The 18589-nt window shown below is 46.1% G+C and overlaps 1 protein-coding gene across 1 annotated transcript in view; it reads right to left on the bottom strand.

Moving 5' to 3' along the window:
* Positions 1-18589, bottom strand: part of Dnah8 (dynein axonemal heavy chain 8) — a 252302-nt gene that overhangs the window by 34729 nt on the left and 198984 nt on the right. The window contains exons 87-89 of the mRNA XM_076557534.1: positions 12406-12522; positions 9594-9695; positions 1577-1737 (exon numbers count right to left, since the gene is read on the bottom strand). Coding sequence (XP_076413649.1) covers positions 1577-1737; positions 9594-9695; positions 12406-12522 — 380 coding nt within the window. The remainder of the gene's footprint in view (positions 1-1576; positions 1738-9593; positions 9696-12405; positions 12523-18589) is intronic.

Here is an 18589-nt window from a genome sequence, read left to right as displayed (position 1 = left end):
GGAGGCATCATTGAAAACATGACATGTAAGCAAGGGCCGGAAGAGGTAAAAGAGAGCCACAGTGACATTTCAGGGTATGTGTGTTGGGAGGGGGAGTGTGTTCCAGGAAGTACAAGTGTGAGGCTTGTGGTCTAAGTAACAGGAAGTTATAGAGAGCTAGAGCTGAGCTAGAAGGAGGGATAGAAGGAGGGAGCGATGGAGATGGAACAGAGGTCTGGGTTATAAGTATGAAGGGCACCTTTGACCTTGACCCAAGACGAGGCAGGAGCTCAGGAGGGCTCTGAGCAGAAGATCTGTGTAGTGTGACTCACATTTTTAAAGCCTCAGACCAAGCAAAACCACTTCCTTGGGCTCCCTCTCTCAGTTTGCTCTCAAACTGAACCCCCAAGAAGCCCTTTCTACGGCTTCACTCTGCTTGCATTTCAGCTCACTGAACAGAGCCTGCCAGGGCAGCAGTCCAGAGGCAACACCCAAGAACTATCATGCTCCATCACAGGGCCTCAAGTGAGCATTACCCATCCATGGGCTGGGACAGCTTCTCAGAAGGTGGAAAGTGTCCTGGGCCAGACTGGAGGGTACAGAGGAGGTGAGCCCAGTGTGGGTACAGAATCTCATGCCAGGGAGTTAGGCTGTGTCTGTGTGGGAAGACAATGCACTTGTAAGAACAAAGTACTGGAAAGGGGGAGTGCCTGGGCCTGACCAAAGAGTTCTTAAAATTACAGCCATGGCTGAGGGACTGAGAGCTGGGTAAGCATGCCCCTCTTCCTAGCTAGCTCCAGTGTACCACAGAGGCCACATCTTACAAAGGAATGACTCACCTGGGCCAATTGAGTCAGTGGGTGGAACAGGGTGGGCATTTCTACGGCTTGGAGGGATCAGGGACCTCACACTGAGCTCTGGGGTATGTCCCCATGAGGGGCTCATGACCATAAGGTTGTAGGTGAACAAGCATAAGAAGAGATAGGTGACCACCATAGAGAGGGTCAGACAGGACTCTAACTGTATGTGCCTTGTCCTTTCATATGTGTCTATGTATGGGTATGTGCACATGAGTGCAGCTGCCCGAGAAGGCCAGAAGAGGGAGCCAGACACCCTGGAGCTGAAGTTACAGGTGGTTGTGAGCCACTGGACATGGGTGCTGGGAACTGAACTTGGGTCCTCTATAAGAGCGGCAAGCACTTTTAACCATGGAGTCACCTAGCCCCAAGTGGTATGTTTCTAATGGATAGTTGGAGAAAGAGATAAGGAGCCAGGAGATGACTATCAGTGGAGCGCATCAATTAAAATAAAAACATAACTGGTTTTATGACAGGACAGAGAAGTAATCATCGCATAAATTACAGCTTTCGGGTTGTCATAAACGCCAGGCCATCGGGATTTAGTGAGGGGAGGGCAGGCTGAGCTGTGACAGAGTTGTAATTGGAAGACAGGAAGCAACACTATTTTTCACAGTAAAATAAAAAGAAGGGAAAGGAGAGAGATTAGGGGAGAAAATGAAATGCATAGTCTTTGCCAGGCTGAGTTACAAATGACACCTGCAAATTAAAATAAAGAAAAAAAAATGCCAAGAACTTACGTGATGTCAGCATTAGGGTGGAGCCCAAAGACTTCCGGATTATCTAGGGATGGCAGAGACTGGATGTACTCAAAATACTGGTCCAAGGTTTTACACACGGGGATTTTATACCCGGTGTAAAAACAGAATGAGGGCTCAAACATCTTCTCACTGAACCAGACCTGTGTGGGAGCGAGAAAAAAATAAAACTGATGAAAAGGCCCAAGACTGGAAGAAGGGGGCTTATTTCCATTTTAATAGGGTTTCTTTCTTCTTCCTCTCTCTCTTTCTTTTTTACTGTTGGTTTTGAAAGCATCTTAACAAAACTATCAACAGAATAATTATCACCTATAGGAAGGAAAAAGATAATCCACAAGAGAGAGGCTGCACAGAGACAATTGGGCAGGACTCTGCTTGGCACCCAAGAGGAGATCCGGCCAAAGTACGGAGGGTGGATCATGGCTGGAAGTAGGCTCGGTGCTTAGCATGAAGGAAGCCCTGAGTTCGATCCTCAGTATTGAAAAAAAAAATGGCAGAGGGAACTGGATGGGATGTAGCTCAGTTGGTTGAGTACCTGTGTAGCATGCAGAAAGGCCTGGGTTCCATCTCCTGCGTGGCTTATACCAGCTTATGTGTGGCACTGTACTCCCATAATCGCAGTTCTTGGGAGATAGAGTCAGGAGGGTCAGAGGTTCAAGGTCATGCTGAACTCCTTGGTGAGTTCACGTCATATTACATAGGAATAATTTGGTTCCCTTGGGTCCGCCCGCGGCCATGAAGGCCCCTGAGCATCTTCTTGGCCTCACATCTCCCCGGGCAAGGCTCTTCCTCAGGGCCAGAATTACAGAGTTTCACTCACAGACACCAAGCCCTAACAATGCAGCCACAAAAACTGCTCAGCACCCGCCCGCCCACGCTGAGCTCCCTTGGTTAATTAAGTTCTGTCCCTAGCCACCAGAAGCAAGTGCATCTGGGGCCCAGCCTCCGTGGTTGCTAGCCTGAAGGCACCCTTTCTCACCCCCTATGAACTGATTGATCATCTGTAACAAAAACAGGGACAGAACAAACATACACTCGGGTGTGAACAGGCTTCTTTTGAAAAGGTGGGAAAAAGAGATGTTGAATGCCTGAGCTGGTTTGAGGCGACGTCTACCTAACAGGGTGATTTTCCTAGCAGGGAGAGAGGGGAGGGGACAGGAATGACAGCCAGGCTAGGGTGGGGGAGACGGGACTGTGCCTTGCCCGTTCCGCCCCGCTGTTTCTGGCAGGGTCCCTCCGTCGCCCGCCGTTCACAGGTCCTTTTAGATGCAGTGATTATCCTGAAATACTGTGCCCTGGTTTTTCTTCGTGGCTCTATTTGCTTCAGTTCCACTTTATTCAGCGCAGGGTACAGAGCTCGGATCCAGAACAGAACGCAAAGGAGAGAGACACACAGTCCTTTCTCTCAAGGAGCTCATGACCCGGGAGAGGGGCAAGTCAGTTATGAAACAGCCTCCCTAATATGAGGCACACGGAGGAAAGAGCCAGAAGGGCATGAAAACAAGCAAAGGGCACAGAGGGCTGGAGGCAGGATGGCCAGGTGGGTATCAGGGAAGGACTGAGCAAGGATGAGATTTTTTTTTTTAAGAGTTTCCAAGGAGAGGATTTTTTTCTCAAGAGCACTTAGGACTTGGCGGGGGCTGGGGAGGGCGGGGTAGGGGGAACACCACTAGTGAAGACACAGAATGTCAGACGCCAAAGTGTGAGGTGGGCTGACAGAAGTCGTGAAGCCGGGAGTAAATAAATTATTGCCGGGTGGGAGAAGAAAGGGAAGGCCAGGGGAGTTCTGTGATGGATGACTGGACGTGGGGTTGGTGAGCAGCGTTTAATCCAAGAGTTAGGGAGCGATCTCAAGTTATTAAAGAAAGTGGCGCTGCACGTACAGTCGTCATGAAGACAAACGAGCAGTTTAGTGATGTCGTGGGTGGCTTAGGTCGCGGGAACACATCCCGGGAGGAAGGCTTTGGGTCCCTGGCACATTTGTTATCTAACAAATGACCGCACAGAGTGGCCAAGTGACATGTAGCTACAGAAGCCCTGCACTTTCCCTATACCTACCCAAGCATGCGGAGGTGACGCTGGGGTTCACCAGCATGGAGACTACGCCGAGGTTACTAATAAGGAACAGAATAGGAGATCCACGTGGAATTGTCCTTACTCTCTTTTTCTGTTGTCGTGATGAAATACCCTGACCAAAAGCAACTTGGGGAAGAGAGGGTTTGTTTTGGCTTAACGTTCCAAAGAGGGATGGAGTCCATGATGGCTGGAGAAGACACAGCAGCAGGAGGCATGAGGCTGGCATGGTTGCCAGGAAGCAGAGAGATCACACTCCATCCACACACAGGAAGCGGAAAGAGAGGGACGGGGAGGCACAGACAGAGAACAGGAAGTGGGGCCGGGCAGTATACCCTCCCAGCCCACCCCAGTGATACATTTCCTCTAGCAAAGTTGTGTCTTCTAAAAGTTTTGTAACTAAATAAAAATCATTTCCTGGGGAACCAAGTATTCAAATCTCCAAGCCCGTGGGGACATTTCTTCTCCAACCCATCACAGACTTGGGCAGGCACAAAGGAAAGCAGCTGCTGACATCTGGGTCTAGAAGGACCACAGCCCATGGCACCGCTGGGAAGTGGTGGGGCCTTTAAAAGACGTGGCCGAGCAGGAGAGCTACGTGGCCTGTGCTCCTGAGGGGACAGCCGGAATAAGTCTGAGCTTAACAGAGGAGTAAGTGAGAGGAATTTAAGAAAAGATGGAAGGGGGGGGGAACAAGGGACAGAGAAGCAGGAGGAGGATGGAGGTTGCAGAGCGGGGAAGGCAGAGAGCAGCTGTGAGTGACTAAGGGGGAGAGACTGGCAGAGGTCAGACAGTCACAGATTCCGAGTCCTCGAGTGCAGAGGGCTGTCGAGCAGGGCTACAAGCGTGGGCCAACAGGACAGTAAATGCAGAGGAGAGCTCAGAGGAGCTAGGAACAGGTGGGGCAGAAGCTATGGTCATTGGGAGTAACCACCGCACTGGGGGTGGGAAAGGGAGCCTCGTGCCCAGACCGGCAAGTCTTACGTGACTGAGACACAGCTCCACTGTATTTCTGCAGGTCAGCCCACACGCAGGGAGGCGGAATCTTGTGGAGAGAGCTGACATCTAAGTTAGTAGTCCTCTGTGGCCCTGAGTGTCCTATGTCAGGGTACGGACAGGTGGCTGGAGGCGAAGGGGGCTGAGCTACTAGCAACTGTCCCTACTTGAGCTCCTGGCCCGGCCATCCACCTGTTCAGGGGTCATGGTGGCTCTCAGCTACGTCTGGAGCTGGGCTCTAGAAAGCATCGTGGACTCTTCAACAATCTTCTTCCATTTGCCAGCCGACCAAATGTCCCAGTCACCCGTGGGCAAGGCAGTCCCCACGGATACGAAGACAAAGGAAGGCAGGGGGGTGGCCACAAAGGGACTCTTCTTGATCTTGAAGTTTAAGACGGCCAACGTGGGATTTTGAGAAAAGTTGATATGTACATGCTGAACTTTTTAATAGGCCTAATTTTCAGGGTGTGTTCTGACGTCAACACCTCAGTCCAGTGGACTCTATCTTAGACCTTAGAGCTGAGACGGCACACCACCCGCCATCAGCCAAGGTACACGAGTGTGTTCAGAACACTGCAGGTACCCCCTGGAGCAGGAACATGTGGCTCTTTCCAAGGGGCTTGCAGTCCAATGTGGGTCCTGGAGGAAATCTACAGGGGTCTCATTTCTCTTCCCTCGTTCTCCTAGACAACTACAAACACCTTCTCCTCCCTCTTCAAACATCCTAAGACTTCCTGTTGCCACCCTGTAGCTGAGACCCTCACTTCTTATTCACTCGGAATACAGACGAAGTCAGAGGAAAATACCCTCGTATCCCCCATTATACCCAGCAGTCCCTCCCATCTGCACTCACCCCTGCCCCAAGAAATGGAATTCCTTCCTTCTATCAGGAGTGGGGCAGGGGAACATGAGGACAACATGCAAACCAACAGGCACATGTATTTTTTTTTTAAACTCTTTTGGGGGACCCACCACTCAGCTCCCAAATAAATCACACATGGAGGCTTATTCTTACTTATAAATGCCCGGCCTTAGCTTGGCTTGTTGTTAGTCTGCTTTACTTAACTTGAAATTACCCCATCTACCTTTTGTCTCTTGGCTTTTCCTTTTCTATTCCTGTATACCTTCCTTTGTTCCTTACTCTGTGGCCCGCTTTGTAGCTGGGTGGCTGGGCCCTGGAGTCCTCCTCCTTCTCTGGCTACTTCTTTCTTTTTCTTTCTCCCATATTTCTCCTTCTATATATTCTCTCTCCTGCCAGCTCCACCTATCCTTTCTCCTGCCTCACTACTGGATGTTCAACTTTTTATTAGACCATCAGGTGTTTTAGACAGGCGCAGTAACATAGTTTCACAGAGTTAAACAAATGCAACATAAACAAAAGTAACACACCTGAAAATAATATTCTACAACACACATGTATGTGTGGATCAATATAGGTATTGATTGCAAAATCTATTACAGTGAGTAATGTAGGTGTGGGGTAAACACAGCGAGCCCACATACCTCACACAAATATGGACAATTTCTGTCAGAAGGCCTACAGTGAATTCCTATGAGGAAGGGTTGGGAGCATAGGCCAGGGTTCAACCCCAAGCCTGAAGTAGGGAACCTGTGAGTAAATATATCATGTGGTATGTTATAGTAGGTATTCATTCCACCTATGACTTTGGGGTACCAGCCTCTAGGGCACAGCCTCTTGGCTAGCTTAAGACCTGGGGAGCACAGTCACGGGTCACCTCTCTCATGCACTCTTGGATGGTGGAGACCTAGTGTGGAGGCGTGAAGTAGTGTAGGATCGGTTCTCAGTCTTCCAGGACTCTGAGACTGAATCTGCCTTACCCTGTATTAGTGAGTTTTTCCCCCAATATAATCCTTTAATAAATAGTTCCTTATCAGCTTTCTGCATATTTTCTGCATTAGTATGTTCATGTTTTATACACTTAAAAATATTGTATAGAGGAGCTGGGGATGTGGCTCAGTGGTTAAGAGCACTTGCTACTCTTCCAGAGGACCTCAAATCACTTCCTAGCACCCACAATTACGATGCTCAAAACTGCTTGTAACTCTAGCTCCGTGGGATCAAGTGTACAACTGCCCCTAACCCCAGTTCCAGGGGATCTCATGCCCTCTTCCAGCCTCCTTGATCACTGCATTCACATGCACAAACTCAAAACACACACACACACACACACACACACACACACACACACACACACACACACTTAAAAGGAAAAACAAGGAGCTGGAGAGATGGGTCCGCTGCAAAGATCACTTGATACTCCTGCAGAGGACCCTGATTTTGTTCCTAGCACCCACAGCATGGCTCACAACCGCCTTCAATGCCAGTTCCTGGGGATCCAACTCCTCAACTCCAAGGGCTCCTGCACCACATGTGTGCCCATGAGGTGAGAAGAGGGCACCAGATCCCTTGGAACTGGAGTTAGGGACAGTTGTAAGCTACCATGTGGGTGCTGGGAAAGAACCTGGGCTTCTGCAAAAGCAACATGTGCTCATAACCACTGAGTCATCTCTCCATCCCCTTATATACCCATAATTTAAAAAATAAAAGTATGTCCGAAAATCCTCCAATTTTAGGTACTTCTACAATCATTGACTAAGACATATTTTTCCTTTGAATTTCAGTCACAGTTAAGTTTTTCACATACCATATTTATTATGTTCACACATTAGTCCCTTTTTATTTCAGTTTTTCCCCATTCAGCTCTGATACACACCTACAGTCTTCTTTCTGTGAGTATTTAAATGCATTTAATGTATGTATTTCTCCCTGTGAAATATACACAGCTTACTTTATAGATCTCATTTTATATTTTTGTCCAGCTTCACTGGACAAATGTTTTTGCAATCTCTGCAGGATATCACATGGACCATGTCTTCTGGGGTATACACCACCATCAGTGACTCGTCTCTTTCCCCATGATGAATACAGAAGCTGCCTCCCAACACCTCAAACTATGCCACGGATAATATCTGTTCTGAGAACACATCTGGAACTTGTACTCAGGAGCAGGATTCCGGTCTGGACAGCAGTCACATCCTGGAGCTGAGAAAGACAAGAGCTGCTAGCTTGTGCCCCCAAAGGGTGAGCAACAGAAGCCACTGTGCTGAGTCATTTACATCTCAGGGTCTTGGGATGCGGGGAGGCACCATCTTATCCTTCATCAGGCCTCAGGCACTCACTTCTCCAGCTGGCTAAAGCACTGGCTACTGTGCTATAGTACAGACTCTTCCTAGGAACTGCTCCAGCAGATGGGAGCGGCCTCAGCTAAGGTCATCCGTGGGAGAATAGGGAAGGAATGGGGAACCTGAACAGAGAGGACCATGTCAGAGTCTCTCTCCAGAAAAAAACAGCCTGTGATGACTGCCTGAACCTCCCACACATGATGTCACCATGGACATTTTGGTACTTACACATTTGCGGGCCTTTCTTTGAAATGTTCTGACATGGATTTTGCTCAGGTACTTGTTTTCCGCCAGTATCACCAGACTGCACTCTGGGAGGTCTGTCATATTTAACTTCTCAGCACTCATGTTCCTACCTTATACATCCTTGCCAAAGCTTACTATTTGCCACATGCAACTTAATTAAAGGGTTAAAAAAAAAATTGGATATCTGGTCTACCTCCACTTTACCAAACTATCCCAACATTTTGTAGGCTTTGTTGTAAACTTTTTTTCTATCTTTTTATGTTTTCTTCTTTCCTTTTGTTGAACATAGATTCTTTTCTCACACATTATATCCTAATTATAGTTCACACACACACACATACACACACACACACACACACACACACACTCCCCTACTTTTTCCCTACCTACCCTACCTTCCAGACCCACTCCCTTTCTGCCTCTCATTAGAAAAGAACAGCTTCTAAGAGATAGATTTGTTGTGATCTCAATTATGTTATGCCAAACAGAAAGAGAGGGAGGGGGGCAGGAAGAGGAGAGGAAGGAGGAAGAGTAGAGGGAGAAAATTTGCTGAAGCAGAATTACTAACAGAATTCCTAATATAAAGAATTCAACAACCGTTAAATAGTCACATATCTGATTTTTTTCCCATAGGTAAATGCATATTGTTTCTTTAATACACAGAAATATTTAAGAAGAGTCTGTGTCCAGTGGATGGTGATTTATGTTATTTATCCTTCATGGTAAAGTCATTGCTGCCAATGAACAATATCCTCTAGAAAATACTTATTCACAGAATTTATGTGGAGTTTTTTGGGAAAACCCCTACCACCCCATCCACTTTCAATAGTTTATTCTAACAGAAAAGATGACAACATGGACGTTATAGTGTCTTATTTTCAAGCTCTTATTTTCAGCCTTGGAGTCACACCATGTCTTGCACTCGAGAGGAAGAGGCACAGAGATATGGGCAGTGTTTTCTCAGCAGGTTCTGGAGAACTGAGACCATGAAGCAAGGGCCGTGGGGAGATAGGGTATGAGACTCCTTGGGAGCTCCATGGGATGGGTGATGGTTGGTTTACTGTTGTGCGTGAGGGCAGTATGGTAGAAAGAAGGGATAGTTGGCTAATTCTATTTATAAACACCCCTGCTTTACACCCCACCCCCAGATCTGTCATGCTCATTGTAAACATAAAATATTCCTCAGATGGAGGGATGGTTCGTGGTAAAGAGCAAGTCTTGCTCTTGAAGAAGACTGGAGTTTGGTTCCCAACACACACACACACACACACACACACACACACACACACACACACACACACAGCCTGCAACTCCAGGTCTAGGGTATATGACACCCTCTTCTGGCCCTCACGGGTACTGGCACTCACGTGCACATAGTCACATGCACATATTCATAATTTAAAATAAAATGCATACTTTTTTCTTAAAGGAAAACATTGCAGAATTTATCTCTACACGTTTTCCCCCAGAACTGACTTACTCTGGCAAAGCAGTTAAGCAGTCGTTTGTCAAAATCATCTGTCACTCTGCCTCCATACTGTACTTCTCCAATCATATACCGGACCGTACTCCACGATACACCCTGTATTACAAACAAGGTAGAATTATCCACTACCAGAGAGAACACTCGGGGCCTAGCACTATAGGAAAGTTCTGGAAAAGAGAATGCCAGCTAGGCTATTGTCCCAGTTAACATTATCAACTTGACACAGGCTACAAGTACCTGGAGGGGGAAAAAGTCTCAATTGAGTAATCGTCTTTACCGAGTTGGTCTGTGGGCATTTCTATGGGGGACCACCATAGGTGGTGATGTTTCCTACACAGGGATCCCTAGGCTGTGTGAGAAAGCCAGCAAGACATGAGCTGAGTGAGTGAGCCAGCAAGCAGTGTTCCACCACAGTTCGTGCCTCCAGGTTCCTGCCGGGACATCCGCCAACGATGAACAGTGACCTCCAAGTGTAAACCAAGGAAGCCTCCCTCCCCCTGCAAGTCGCTTCCAGTAAGAACGTTTTATCACAGCCGCTGAATGAAACTCAAACGGCTGCATTGAAAATTATTCTTTATCTCATACGAATAACTCACTACCATGTGGCTAGACCCGCTCCAGTTCGTTCACCAAAAAAAAAAAAAAAAAAAAAAAATCGACAATAGTAAGTATCGGAAGAGGAGGTGACTGTAGATTATGTCAAACAGAAATATAAGACAGTACTGTCCTCTCCTTGATTGTGATCACCAGTAACCCTCATTACAGTAAACGCCGCTCTGTGACAGAGGGGCAGGGGTGGTGCCTAATGAAGAGAGGAGCAGGACCAAGGACGGGGAGCTTTAATGTTCTTTCCTAGCAATAGATTTTTCCAGAATCAGCAGGAGAACAAATAGGAAAATATTTATTCCCAAGACTTTTCCACAATGCAATCCTGGGCTGTCTCATTCTGTAAGCTAAAACCGTATCAGTGTAGTCATTAATTTCTTAGCAATCTTATACTAGCAATATAATTCTGCTATTCATAGATATTTAAAAAAACGAAACAAAACAACTCAGTGTATTTGGAGTCAAGGAAAAGTGAGGATGCGTCCAGATTTAGGATTCTTATTTTTATTTACTTATTGGTTAAACTTGTATTTTTCAGCGTGGTTGCCTTTCAGAGCAACCATTTCAAGGCAGCTATTATTTGTATAGGCTGACATGATAAATAACTGCAGAATATGATCCTATACAATATAATTTTTCACCACACTGCCACAGCCTTAATTTACTGTCCTTTTGCCATTTCAGGAGAAAATGACAGTTTTGTTCTAACTTCTGCCCACCCCAGGTGAGCATTCATCATGGCTCACCAGAATCCTAATGCTACCACGGTGTCTATAGTAATCTGGAAGTCCTGCTATGGGCAGGGAGAGAGAGACAGAGTGACAGTGGTCTCTACTGAGCCTCTATTCTGCACTAATTCTTCTCTTCCTCAAAGATGCTACCATTACTTTATGGAGGAGGAAATGGGTGGAAAGGCTCACTGACTTAACTATGAGCCTGAAAAAGTAGATTTCCAACCCTTCGCAGCCTGTGAGTAGAGACAACCAGGCTTGTGCTCCCAACTATGTGACCTCAAGGAAGCCACCCATCAGTTAAGTGGGAATACTGGTGACACCTTCTATGTTAACTTCATGATGGTATGGGCAAAAATGCATACATAAGCACCATGGAGACTGGGAAGTCTACACCATGATGATTAGCAACTAGAAGTGACCACAGGGGATGAGGTATGGCTCAGTGGTAGAGAAACTGTCCAGCATGTGCAAGGCTATAAGTTCAATCCCCAGTACTGCCAAAAAGTTTTTTAGTTGCTATTTATATATTTATATGCTTGAACTTAAAAATTAGGACATGAGCTAAGTTCTTGGGGCTCAGCATGTAAAAGCACTTGGCATCCAGCCTGAAGACACAAGTGCCTATTCCTGGACCCACGAGTTAAAAAGCCCTCTGGCCTACGTGTGTGTGCCATGGTGCATGAATGCCTGTACTCATGCACATACGTCACAAATACACAATCCACAAACAAACAAACAAATGTAACAAGTCAAGAAAAGAAGTGACTTCATGGTTGGGAACACAGTCTGGTGAGAGCATTGTTGAGCATGTGTGAAGCCCTGGGTTCAATCTCTAGTACCACCACAAAATCAGCAGAGGGGTCGGAGGATGGAGAGATGGCTCCACTGTTACAAGCACTGGATGCTCTTGCAGAGGACGCAGATTTGGTTCCCAGCACCCACATGGTGACTCAACCAGCTGTAACTCCGAGTCCAGGGATCTGATGCCCTCTTCTGGCTTCCAAGGGTACTGCACACACATGGTGCACTACTCATACTTGAGTACACACACACATAAGTAAATACATAAATAAACCTTTTTTTTTTTTTTAATGGTGAAAGGGGACTTAAGATTAAAAAAAAAAAAGGAACTGCCTCATCGGCTAGCAGGAGGAAGATCAAAGAAGGCAGGCCTGACTGAGGTCATCCCACTTCTTGTGGGGCCCACGAGTGGCAATAGGGACATGCCTGTATTTTTGCAGCACAGTTTCATCATTATACTGACAGGCACCTTCAGGGGAGGGAAACAGGATGTGAGTAAGTTGGTTAGGGGAGGAGAGAGTGAGTGGACCAGCTGATTAGAGTACTGTACTTGTCCCTCTGGAAGAAGTTCCCAGAACTAGAGACCTCAGCTAGTTCATTCCATGTCATAGGCTGTAACAATAAACTAGAAAACAGACAAACAAAAGCCCAACAATTGCACTCACCTTTTTAATATCACACTCATCGAGGTGGTTTTGAATGAACTGGACACTGGCTGAGAAGTCAGCAGAATTGAATTCATAGGGGATATTCCACCCCAAGGGACCAAATTTTCGTCGCTCCTTAAAAAGAGTAAAGAAAGTCAGTGTCAACTGGGATCCCCCCCCCCTTTCTTTTTTTTTTTTTGGTTTTTCGAGACAGGATTTCTCTGTGTGGCTTTGGAGCCTGTCCTGGAACTCACTCTGTAGACCAGGCTGGCCTCAAACTCACAGATATCCACCTGCCTCTGCCTCCCGAGTGCTGGGATTAAAGGCATGCGCCACCGCCTGGCTTCAGCTGGGATTTTTTTCCTTCATGGTTTATTTTTATTTCATGTGCATTGGTGTTTTGCCTGCATGTATGTCTGTGTGAAGGTGTAGGATCCCCTGGAATTGGAGCTACAGACAGCCATGAGCTGCCAAATGTGTTCCCAACCACTGAGCCAAACACTGTATATACCTGGACCCTTGTTTGTGGAGCTGGGGACTCAAACCTGGGACCCTTGGGCATGGGAGGCAAGCACTGTACCACTGGACTACAGCCCCTGCCAACCCCTCTATTACTGCTAGCGTAATAAAGTTTAAGAAAAACCGAAATCGTCATTACTAAGGCAAGTTGACACTGTGTGAAAAAAAACAGTAGGAGGTCAGTGAGATGATGGCCCCATGGGGAAAGGGGCTTGTCAACAAGCCTGATGGCCTGAGTTCCATTCTACTGTGGCACTGGCACTCACTCGAGTGTGCGAATGTGTATATATACACACACACTCACACACTCAAAGAATAAAAATGCTTTTAAAACTACAAATTAAAAAGTATTAAAGGGCAGCACCTGGTTGGGCGAGGTGGTCTCAGCACTTGGGAGGCTAAAACAGAAGGGCTGTGACTTCAAGTTCAGCCTGAGCTACACAGCAAGACCTTGTCTCAAAACAAAAAACAAAAATAAGCAATATGTGTAATTTGAGATATAGTAACCATTAAATATTATTCATGGCTATAGCTAATGATTTACAAACAATTTCCAAATATTTGTCAAGTTGTAGTTATCGGGTTTGGGGGGAATGTTGTTGTTTTATTTTTTGTTTTGTTTAAGTCTAGTAGGTTGTCATGGTAGCACAAGCCTGTAATCTTAGTTGGAAGATGGAGGCAGGAAGAATCAGAAGTTCAAGGTGATCCTTGGCTACACAGTAAGTTCAAGGGCAGCCTGGGCTACATGAGATCTGTCTGGAACAAAGAAAAACTTGTCTGGGTCTCCATTGACAACTCCTCAGGGAACTGCAGGAGATTCTTAATGAGTGCCTGTTGGATTTGTTGCTATTCTAAGTCTGCCTCCCGAGAGTCTGGGAAGTCAAATGTAGGGGCTGAGATCTTTCAAGTTGAAAAAATCAGGCATTCATGAACATGACTCCCTGCCAGCTTCGCTCTGTAATTTGTCCATCTCGGGTTCTGAAAACTAAGACTTTCTATTGTCCACAGCTGTCTTCAAACTCCCACACCACTGTCACTGCCTAACTGAGTGAGAGCTGGAAGACACCTACGGAACCACGGCTGTTCAAAGTTGCCAAATCACCCGTGCACCATCAGACCGGACTCAGTTCAAAGGATGTAGCTCCTCCAATATTCTGGAGACTACTGTGTGTCACTCTGTGTCCATGTGAATGTGTGGAGGCCAGAGGACAACCTCAGGAAGGCTGTCTACCTCCTTAGAGATGGGTCTTTCCTTGACCCAGAGATCACCAACTAGGCTAGACAGGTTGACCAGCAAGCCCTGGGAATCCTCCTGCCTCCACCTCTCCAGAGTGGAGATTACAAGCACATGTCCCCATGCCTAGGACTTGAACATGGGTCCTAGGGATTAAACTTAGATCTTCAAACTTGCAAAGTAAGTGCTTTGCTGACTGAGCCATCTCCACCCCAGAGCCCCAGAGGCCCTTTTGAAGGCATATGAATGGTAGCCCACATAACTCCCAGTCCTGTAAATCTATAAAGTCATACAGATAAGTACAGTTTCTATGCTATCAGCTACCCCTGCCTGGCACATGTGAATCTTTAAGGAGAGTCTTGTACATCCTCTGGAGCCTCAATACTATTGTCTAGATTAAGAATCTACATGGGCAGCAATTTGGCTTCTCTGAATACATACTAACTCTTCTTTCTCTCCTCTGCCTTCTCCAACACATTTGAGGGTGCACACATGCACCCTCACATACACATACACACATACACACACACACACACACACACACACACACACACACACACACACACACACACACATTGAAGTCTTCATAAGCCATTTCTTCTTACTGCTGCTGTTTCAAGCCTCACTTACTGCGCAAGCCCACCTTTTGAGGGAATCTATTAGCTAGGATAAAATCATGAACAAGTTATAGAAGAAATTCTGCAAGCCAGGAGGTTTTAATCGCTGAATTTGAAGGTATGCTTTTAAACTATTAACGAAACCATTAGCATTAATTTAGATCCAGTTGTTCTGACCCTCAGGGAGAAGAAGAAAGGCCAGAAAACAAAGAAATTCAGAGCCCTCTCAAAAATGGGAAGGTGTGCGTGCCCATTACTTCTTGACCTGCACTTCTTGGCTTTGGTTGTCACGTTAATGTGACTCTCGTCCCCATCACTTAACTAACTGATTAAAGGAGGACAACCAGCCCAAGAAAAAGAGTTTCTACACAGAGAAAAGACATGAGCAGAGCAAACAGCCAGCCTACAGAATGGGGGAGAGCTTTTGCCTACTATACTTCAGATGGGGGGCGGGCTAGTATAGAGAATATACAAAGAACTACAAAAATTAAACACCAAAAGAAATTTCTGCCAGTTAATAAATGGACTATTAAAATAAACAGACAGATCTCAAAAGAAGAAACACAAAGTGTTCAACATCCCCAGCCATCAGGGCAACACAAATTAAAACTATTTTGAGATTCCATTCCCCACCCCCCCGTCGGAGCGGTGATTGTCAAGAAAACAGACAACAAACGCTGGTGAGGGTGCAGGGAAAGAGGAGCGCATACTAGTGAAGCCACTATGGAAACCAGGCCACACCACTCCGGGCATCACCTAAAGGACTCTGTTTCCTGCCACAGAGATACCTGCACATCCACGTTCATTATTGCTCTCCTCACAATAGCTAGCAAGTGGAGGCAGCATGGATGTCCATCAGCAGAGGGATGGATACTGGAAAGTGTGGCATCTACCTAACGGGATTTTATTCAGCCTTCAAGAAGGAAAGAAAATCATGAAGTATTCAGGAAAATAAGTGTACCTGGAAAGTTTACTATTAAGTTAGGTACCTTAGCTCCAGGGAGACAAATATGACATATCCTCTCTCATGTATGTACAGATCCTGGCTTTTGTTTCACACACACATATATAAACATACATACATACATACATGTTTAAGTGGGTGTGAGTGTGCATACAGGCTATGAAACTAAAGGAGATACAAGAGGGGATAGAGAGGTGTTGCAAAGGGAGTTGTGGGAGGACAGGGGTCACGTGACAGGAAAGCAAAGGCAGGGCTACTGGGGATAGAAGGCTACAAGGAGGGGCGGGGAGATGGGGAAGAAGTGGGGAGAGTCAGTGAAAACAAAATTTGTTTGAAAATGCCACAAAGACGTCCGATACTTGTTTGTTAATTAGAAAGATAATTTTTTAAAAGCTGACCAGACAATCCCAGGAATTTGGACTGAGTTAAAAACGTCCGCAATGTACGCTAGGAAGACACGCACCCTTGAGAGTTCTAAAGCATGCCCTCCCGCCATGTCCACAGAGAAGGCGACCAGGAATGGGGGGGGGGGCACACTGTTGGCAGAGGGCAGACTGCGGTCCTAAGACTGTGTGCTTCTTTCCATGGCTTCCAGACTCAGCATTCATGTCCCCTTCATGTCCACAGAGTTTGGTGTCCGTTGCTGTGATAAACACCATGACCAAAAGCAACTTGAGAGGAAGACAGGGTTTATCTGCCTTACAGGTTACAGCCCACAGTCAAGGACAGCCACAGCAGGAACCTGGAGGCAGGAGCCTAGAGGCAGGAACTGTACCAGAGACCATGGAGGAACACTTCTTACCGCTTTGCTTCCAGGCTCACTCTCAGCTAACTTTCTTACACAGCTCAGGCTCACCTGCCTAGGGATGGTACCACCCATAGTGGAACCTATATCAACTAGCAGTCAGAGAATGCCCCCATGGACATACCACAGGCCAATATGATAGAGACAGTTCCTCAGTTGAGGTCTATCTCTTCCCAAGTGTGTCTAGTTGACAGCAAAACTAACCAAGAGAGTTGGCTTATCTTGTTGCCTCATGCTGAAATATTTGGTCCTTTAACCAGATTTGGAAGCTTGGCTGTGAAGGACAAGTCTTCTGTCTTTGTCTTCCTTTGGTGAAAAGACTCACAGTTACCTGAGCCATGCTGGGGTCAGTCACTATCCTAACAAAGGAAATACTCCCAGCCCCCAGTGAGGTCAATTCCAAGGCTGACTCAGAGTTTTGAAGTTCTTGAGTATATGTCAGAAACATTGAGGTGAGACTCTTCTAGATTGTTCTGGAAGCCAGGGTGGCATGGGGCTTTCCAGATAGTGGTTTCCTCCATTGTGTAAGCGTCACACAGCAGAGCCCAAGTCACTTAGTAAAATGGGAACGCGATCCATTTTTGCAAAAAATAAAAAATAAAAATCTACAGTGAATTTTACCTAAGCATTTGACTTAATTTTTGAAATTTAAGGTTCAATTAGACAGAGGGCTGAATGAGACGTAATTCTTTCTTTACAATTACCGGGGATGCTCGAACTGGCTCCATGGAAACACTTCCATTTATATGCACAGAGCGATGGCAACTCTGCTGTTCCTTAAAATGCAATCTTCAGAAATTGCCCCGTACCAAAGCTTGTTCCTATCATGTCACTTCTCACCCATTTTCACTGAAAGCATTCTCTTTTTAGGTAAGCTCACTGAAGTCAAAAACAGGTGAGTTCATCTTGGGGAAAATATTCTCTTAAAAAAGACAAGATGTTGGTGGATGCTTTTTTTTTTTTTTTGTCCTTCACAAAAATAATTTCAAGGTCTTGTGTCCATCTGTACATGTATCTGCCCACCCACTGATCTCTCTAAATGACAATAAAGGAAAAAGAAAGAGGCCCAGAGAAATGGTTCAGCAGATAAACATGTTCTCGAAAGCCTTGATGACCTAAGCTGATCCCTGAGAACCACATGGTGGGCGGACAGAACCGGTTCCCTGAAGCTGTTCTCGGCCCATAGGTACGCTAGGTCACATGCCCCCCTCTCAAATAAACAAAAATGTAATGAAAAAGCATCAAAATAAAGAAAAGAGAAAAAAAACACTCAACTTAGCAAAGAAAGCAATGGGGGCTGGAAGCTCATTTGGAATCTTGGATGAGGGAGATTTTTGAGATTTAATTAGAATGTTGAATCTCTTCAGTCCAATTAGTATTTTTGGAAGCCCTGAGCCAAGGTCTTATTAGTACAATAGAAAATCATTAGAATACATGTGTTCTCAAGAAGTTTTCATCTAGTCGAGAAAATAGGACCCAGAAACAAGAAAAGGACAATGTGACAGCAAATGCAATTAGCTGCTGAAATTAACCAGGACGATAAGCCTGGGGCGGGGGGACAGACACTCGACCCAAGGCTTCCGGTTCACAGCAAAAATGAGGCTGCTCTGTGAAAGCGGACAAGAGGCTTGCAGGGTTGGTGAAGGCATGGAGAAAACACAGAAGCACAAAGTCTGTGGAGAGGACGGCAGGCAGAAGGTCGTACTGCAGTCCAGGGTGAGTTCTCAGAGCAGCAGGGACCCCAGGCTCACTTCCTTCAGGGTGGGATAGACAGATTCGAACACAAAGCTCCCCCAACTCAAAGGCATTGGTAAGCAGGAATGCAATGATTTTAAGAGGGCTGGAGTACTCTGTACACAGTTTGAACCATCTAGTTCTTCCCCTCTAACCCTGTGTGTGCATGTGTGTGTGTGTGTGTGTGTGTGTGTGTGTGTGTGTGTGTGTGTGTGTGTGTGTGTAGAAGTCAAAGCTGGATGTCTTCCTGTATCACTCTCAATATTATTTTTTGACACAGGGTCTTTCAACGAACTTGATTAAGCTAGATGGGCTGGCCAACACACCCC

This window comes from Peromyscus maniculatus, chromosome 21, assembly GCF_049852395.1.
Source record: "Peromyscus maniculatus bairdii isolate BWxNUB_F1_BW_parent chromosome 21, HU_Pman_BW_mat_3.1, whole genome shotgun sequence".
In the NCBI taxonomy this organism is placed as follows: Eukaryota; Metazoa; Chordata; class Mammalia; order Rodentia; family Cricetidae; genus Peromyscus; species Peromyscus maniculatus.
The sequence above is the reverse complement of the archived record's forward strand: the minus strand, read 5'-3'. Positions and strand labels throughout refer to the sequence as shown.